The following is a 6989-nucleotide window of genomic DNA, read 5'->3' as shown; positions in this document are numbered from 1 at the left end:
CAGTCCATGCTATCTATTATGGCACTAATAATATCTATTGAAGCTGTTGCATGGCTAAATATGCAGGACTCTGGCTGAATGTCCCCCATATCCATCCTCACTGTGCTAAACATACTCTCATCCTCCCATGAAGGTGCCCCAAACATGCATGCACACACACACACACATGCTCCATCCCCATGGGGGCTCAGCTACTGCGTCTTTTCCAGGGACATAGATGTAGAGCACACAGGACACAGGCTAGACAGCTAGGCAGTCCAAGCCACAGGCAGAGAACTGCAGTGTGCAGGCAGGGCCAGCAGGTGGCAGCCACTATGCGCAAAACCAACTTCCTCCAGCCAATACAATGGGACAAGAAGGCCTAAGAACCTCTCCTGGAACTGGTCAGTGCCCTGCTTGGGGGTGGGAAGCCACAGCAAGCCCCTGGGAGTTGGGGCTGGGTAAAGAGGGAAAATATTACAAAGGGAAAAAAGAAAAGTTATTTCCCCCTCAGATTCATAGATTGTAAGGCCAGAAGAGACCTTGGAAGATCAGCGGGTCCAGCCCCCTGCACCAAGCAGGAAAGATAACTGCGGGTCAGGTTGTTGGCTTAGAAACGGTATTTAAAGGCCTGTGTTTTGGGAATTGGCTTATAGATATAGATATATGCATTATAAGGAGTCACGATGGGCAGCAGGGGTTAAAGGGATTTCTAAAGAGCTTGGGAAATGCACACGCAGCTTCTCATGGCCCTGGAAGTAGATGGGCTGCCTAGCACAACAAGGCCAACAGATGGACACAGCCTGAGAACTGAAGTGGGGCATGCCGTAACATGCAGATGAGTTGTCTAACATAACAAGGACACATAGTCTAGGACACGCAGCCTGGGAACCAAAGAAGTATGAACCATACTGGCCCATAACACTAGATAAGTGACACCAGCTACAAGGTACGTGAAAGCAGGGGGACCTAAGTTCCAGTTTTGGGGGAACAGACCCAAATTAGAAGAAGGCCCGGAAGGCTATGTGGACATGTGACCACAGAGACACAGTCAACCAGAGATAGCCATGAATGAAGAGTCATCAGGAGTCATCAAGGGGGAAGGAGAATACAAAAGCAGAGGCTTGAGATTAACAAAGGGATCCTCCCGTCCCTCCCTTTGTCCCATCCCTCCCATTGCCCTGTCCCTCCCCATTTTGCTCCCTGAGAGGGGTCCCCATCCCCATCCCTGTCCCCCAGGAAGAGTCCCTGAGGCTACCATGGACTGAGGGCATATCAGTAGCCCATCTCATGCACCCCACTAGAGGGGGGCTGTGGGCCTTGGCTTCCCACCTCCAGACTGCTGACACTTAAGAGAGGGAGCCTCAGAGTGGAGCCTGCATCCTGACCAGATGTACTTTGACTCTGACAACAGCCCTAGGATTGGTAGATATAGAATTGTTTGCTTGTTTGTATTGTTGCTTTTGTGTTATCACTCTGTATCAATAAATTTGCCTATTATCAACTGGAAGGTGTTGTGGTCGGTCTGAGGGTTGTGCCTGCCCAGAACAAAGGTATAGGTGCTAGGTCCAAATCCGGTGTCAACAAGGTGACTGTCTAGTCTCCTCTTGAAGATTTCTAGGGTAGGTGATTGCACCACCTCTGGAGGGAGCTTATTCCGTAGTCTGGACACCCTGACTGTGATAAAGTTTTTCCTAATGTTGAGCCTGAATCAGTCTTCCAGGGGTTTGTGGCCATGACTCCTTGTTTTCCCCTCAGGTGCCCTGGTGAACAGTTGCTCACCGAGCCCTTGATGTACTCCCCTAACGTAGTGGTAAACTGCTACCACGTCCCTTCTTAGCCTTCTTTTCCTCAGGCTGAAGAGTACCAGATCCCTCAGCCTTTCCTCATATGGCTTGCCACGTAAGACTCTGATCATAAGGGTAGCTCTTCTTTGGACTCTCTCAAGCTTGTTCATGTCTTCGTTAAAGTGTGGTGCCCAGAACTGCACTCAGTACTCCAGCTGCAGTCTCACCAGTGCTGAGTAGAGTGGAAGAAGCACCTCCTTGGTTTTGCTGGAGATGCATCGATTGAGTATCATTTGCCCTACTGGCTACAGCGTTGCACTGCTGGCTCATATTCATACTGTAGTCTTTTATTACCCCCAGGTGCCTTTCGTTCGTGGTGCTAGTCAGTTTGGTGCCACCAAGCCTGTAGGTGTGTTGGGGGTTGCTTGTCTCCAGGTGGAGCACTTTACATTTCTCGACGTTGAACTTCATCAGGTTCCGATCCGGCCAACTTGCCTGCCTGTCTAGGTCCATCTGTATCTGTAGCCTATCTTCAAGTATGACCACGCTTACCCATAACTTGGAGCCATCCATGAACTTGGCCAGTGAACTCTTCACCCCTACATCTAAATCGTTAATAAAGATGTTGAAAAGTGCTGGACCAAGCACTGACCCCTGCGGGACACTGCTGCCCAATTCTTGCCAGGATGACACAGATCCGTTCACTATGGTGCTCTGGGTCCTATCCAGTCAGTATCTCATCCACCTGACTGTCTTGGAGTTAAGCCCACAATCCTCCAATTTTCTCGTCAGGACATTATAGGATACTAGATCAAAGGCCTTTTGGAAGTCAAGATATACATGTCAAGGTATACGATGAGACACTGTCTTGCAGGGAGGCAGTTAGAAAAGCCAAAGCAACTACAATGCTGAGGCTGGCAACACAAATTGAAGACAACAAAACATCTCTTTTTTAGGTGTGTAGAGAATAAAAAGGAAGGCACAGGGCAGCATAGGACCCCTACTGAACAAGAAGGATCAATTAATTAGTGACAGACAGGGGGGACAAGGCTGAGCTCTTCAATGAGTTTTTTGCCTCGGTGTTCCTGAACAGGGCTCAAGATAAAGCTCCTAATGGGTTCTTAGTTGGGCATCAGGGAGACACCAGCCTACCAACTGTCGATGCTGATTTGGTGCAGAGTCACTTGGATGGACTGGGTGTGTTCAAGTCAGCAGGCCCAGATGAGCTGCATCCGAGAGAACTGAAAGAATTGGCTGGTGTCATAGCAAAACCACTGGCATGGCTGTTTGAGCACTTGTGGTGCTCAGGTCAGGTCACGGAGGACTGGAAAAGGGCCAATGTGGTCCCTACTTTCAAGAAGGGGAGGAAGAAGGATCTGAGTAATTATAGGTCAGTCAATCTCACCTCCATCCTTGGAAAGGTCTTTGAAAAGATTATGAAGGATCATATTTGTGTGAGTCCAGTGGGAAAAATAATGTAGCAGGGCAACCAACATGGATTCATAGCAGGTAGATCATGCCTGACCAATCTGGTTTCATTTTATGACAGGGTCACAAAATGCTTAGATGAAGGAGTAGAGGTGAATGTCGTTTTCTTGGATTTTAGCAAGGCCTTTGATATGGTATCTCATCCCATTCTCATAAATAAATGAAGAGACTGTGACATAGATGTTTATACAATCTGGTGGGTGGCAAATTGACTTAGTGGTCCCGAGCCGCGCGAACAGAGTGCGCAAACAGGTGAGGGCTAGGGGGTTGTCCCCCAAGCCAGGGAGTGCCCCCCGGGACTAGCCTAGGGGAGCAGGCTCCAGTCTCACCAGATCCCCCCAGTGGGGGTGCTCAGGGGGCGGGATCATTGACAGGCACTTCCGGTGACACCGGAGCGCCTGATTGGTGGGTAAGGCAGCGGCGGGTAATTCAAACCGCCTCCTTTATAAACGGCGGTTTGACGTAGTTTCCGCCACTTGGAGGTCAGGAGCAGGGGGGAGAAGAGGGACACAGGCGCACGTGTGTCCTTCCCACACGTGTGCCTCCTTTCTGGACCCGGAGCGGAGGAGAGTGCAGCAGTAGCAGCGGCGGCGGCGAGCGGAGCAGCTGAGGGGGCAGCAGCAGCTGATCCCCCTAAGGTAAGTGGGGCTGAGGGACTGAGGGGCCGGCGCAGCTGAGCCGGATCCAGAGGGGAAGCCCCCCGGGTCCCTCTTAGCCGAGCCGGTAGGGAGCCGCGCTCCCGAGCCGCGCGAACAGAGCGCGCAAACAGGCGCGGTCTGTAAGAGCACGCCGGCTTTTGCGGCGGCGTTCGCACCGGCGGGCGAGCAGGCGGGGCCCAGAGGCTGACCCCTGCTCTGCTAGTAAGGGCAGCAACTCCTGCGATGGTGTCGACACGGAGTTCTGCCAGGGCCCCTGCCCGGGGGGCGCGGCCTTCCCGGGGCTTGTCCGAGGCCTCCACCCAGACAGAGCCCTCGGGGGGCTGCCGTCCTCCAACCCCCTGGCCTGCGGGAACTGCCCGGCAAGGTCTGGGGGGGCAGGGACTGGGGACTCCTGCACCTGTCCTGTAGGTATCCGCCTTAGGACCCTGGAGGAGCGGGTGCAGGAGCTCCTGGAGGAGGTTAGCAGGCTGAGGGGAATCCGTGAGGCAGAGGAGGAAATTGATAGGTATTTTCTTTCTCTGCAGGGTGGTACGACAGAGGAGAGGGCAGCCCGGGATGAGTCCTCCACTGCTGAGTGGCAGACGGTCTCCCGCGCCAGGGCTATTAACCATGTTGCGGCACCAGTTCCTCCTGTCCATCTGGAGAACAGATATGAGGTCCTGGCAGCCCTGGAGGAGGAGGGAGCAGTGGAAGATTCCAGGGAGGAGACTTTGTGCACACAATGTCCTGTGCAGGCGGCGGGAGTCAAGAGGCCTAAGAGGAGGAAGCGTCGCGTCATCGTGATTGGTGACTTCATCCTGAGAGGTACGGAGGGCCCCATCTGTCGCCAGGATCCCTCAGCACGTGAGGTCTACTGCCTGCCCGGAGCGAAGATTCAGGATGTGAAGGGGATGCTCCAGTCCATCATCCAGCCCACCGATTATTACCCCATGGTCCTTGTCCATGTGGGTACTAACGATGCGGCCAGGAGAACCCCTGATCGCCTGATGGAGGACTACCATGCTCTGGGAGGCGTGCTGAGGGAGATGGGCGCACAGGCGGTCTTCTCTTCCATCCTGCCAGTGAGCGGTCGAGGCAGACGTCACAAGATGTGCATAGCGGAGACCAACTGGAGGCTACAGGAATGGTGCTTCGAGGCGGGCTTTGGCTTCCTCAGCCATGACCGGCACATCGTGATGAGAGACATGCTGGGATGGGATGGGCTCCACCTTTCCCCTAAAGGTAAGCGTGTGTTCTCTTCCAGGTTGGTGAACCTCCTTCGGCGGGCTTTAAACTAGGCTCGTCGGGGGAGGGGGAAGATGAGGGCGGAGGAGACGATGAACTACCAGGCCCAGCAACAGCCAGCGAGCCCAGACCAATGGTCAAAAGGGAGAAACAGGTAAGCGATGGGGGACGGGGCATTGCTGAGACTAGGGGGTCAGTGGGCACAACCGTTGGAGGCCTCAAATGCCTCTACACGAATGCTCGAAGTATGGGGAAGAAGCAGGAGGAACTCGCCCTCCTCCTAGCTGTCACCAGCCCTGACATAGTAGGGATCACAGAAACGTGGTGGGACTCATCGCATGACTGGGCGGTGAGTGTCAAGGGCTACAGGCTATACAGGAAGGACAGGATAGGAAGGAAAGGTGGAGGAGTAGCACTCTACATCAAGGAGGAATATACTTCCTCGTTAATTAGCAAGGGGGTAGAGGGGGGGCACTCTGAGGTGCTCTGGGTTAGAGTAAAAGGCAGTCCAGGGGAGAGAGACTTAACGGTGGGAGTCTACTATAGACCTCCCAACCAGGGAGAAGAGCTCGACCAGGAATTCTTAGGTCAGCTTACAGAGGCAGTGAGAGCTAAGGATGTGGTCATCATGGGGGACCTGAACTTCCCAGACATCTGCTGGGAGGAGCAGTCAGCCAAGTCTGATCGCTCACGTCGGTTCTTAGCCAGAGTGCAGGACCTCCATCTAACCCAGGAGGTGCACAGTCCCACCAGGGGAGACGCCTTGTTGGACCTGGTGCTGGCCACGGGTGATGACCTGGTGAGGGGGCTGCGGGTGATGGGCCACCTGGGAGACAGTGATCATCGCTTGCTGGAATTCACCATCCAGCGTAAGGTGGCAAAGGGCTGCAGCAAGGCAACAGCCCTAGACTTTAGGGGGGCTGACTTCAACAAGCTAAGGAGGATCGTTGGGGAAGCGCTGAGGACCCAGAGGGGAAGGGAATCAGATGTCGAAGGTGAGTGGTTGCTCCTTAAGGAGACGATCCTCCATGCCCAAAGGGAGGTAATCCCAACAAGGGTCAAAGGGAGCAGGAGGGCACATAAACCCCCATGGCTCACTAAGAGCATCCGGGAATGCCTCCTTGCTAAAAGGGAGGCATATACCCAATGGAGAGATGGGGTCATCACCAAGAAGGACTATGTTACAGTCGCCCGAGGATGTAGGGGGGCAGTCAGGAGGGCCAAGGCAGAGATGGAGATAGGACTAGCTTCCCGGATTAAGGACAATAAGAAGTCCTTCTTCAAATACATAGCGGGTAAAAAGAGAGTCCCGGGTAATGTGGGGCCCCTGCAGGACACGATGGGCAACTTAGTCATCACGCCAGATGACAAAGCTAACATATTTAACGATTTCTTTGCCTCTGTCTTCCTAAGTAGGGACCAGTTCAGCCACCTCCCTGCTGGGCCCCCCTCGGGCCCCGAGAGAGACACGCCTGGGCCAGGGGTTAGCGAGGAGTTAGTTAGGGTACTTCTGGAGAGGCTGGACGTGTTCAAGTCCGCTGGTCCGGACGATCTTCACCCTAGGGTTCTACAGGAACTGGCCGAGGTCATTGCGGGACCCCTGGCGCGGCTCTGTGAGCACTCGTGGTGCTCTGGTGAGGTGCCGGAGGACTGGAAGAGGGCCAATGTGGTCCCTATCTTCAAAAAGGGAAAAAAAGAGGACCCGGGAAATTACAGGCCAGTTAGTCTTACCTCAATCCCGGGTAAGCTCTTTGAAAAAATTATCCTGGCACACATCCAGGAGGGCCTTGCGGGGGAATGCATGCTCAGGGGCAACCAACATGGGTTCATCAGTGGCAGGTCTTGTCAGACC

The 6989-nt window shown here is 54.0% G+C and overlaps 1 protein-coding gene across 1 annotated transcript; it reads left to right on the top strand.

Moving 5' to 3' along the window:
• Positions 1–801: 801 nt before the first annotated feature.
• Positions 802–6775, top strand: LOC149858295 (uncharacterized). Its single transcript, XM_090061540.1, has 3 exons — positions 802–806; positions 3721–3892; positions 4438–6775. Exons 1-3 carry the CDS (start codon positions 802–804, stop codon positions 5188–5190), a joined length of 930 nt encoding a protein of 309 aa, XP_089917666.1. The 3' UTR covers positions 5191–6775.
• The last annotated feature ends 214 nt before the right edge of the window (positions 6776–6989 follow it).

This window comes from Crocodylus siamensis, chromosome 8, assembly GCF_052110815.1.
Source record: "Crocodylus siamensis isolate JL-2025a chromosome 8, ASM5211081v1, whole genome shotgun sequence".
Lineage (NCBI taxonomy): Eukaryota > Metazoa > Chordata > Crocodylia > Crocodylidae > Crocodylus > Crocodylus siamensis.
The sequence above is the reverse complement of the archived record's forward strand: the minus strand, read 5'-3'. Positions and strand labels throughout refer to the sequence as shown.

Coding starts and splice junctions, on each gene's coding strand:
- LOC149858295 (XM_090061540.1), top strand. Junction 3,893..4,437: donor CAGCAGCTGATCCCCCTAAG/GTAAGTGGGGCT, acceptor CTTTCTCTGCAG/GGTGGTACGACAGAGGAGAG.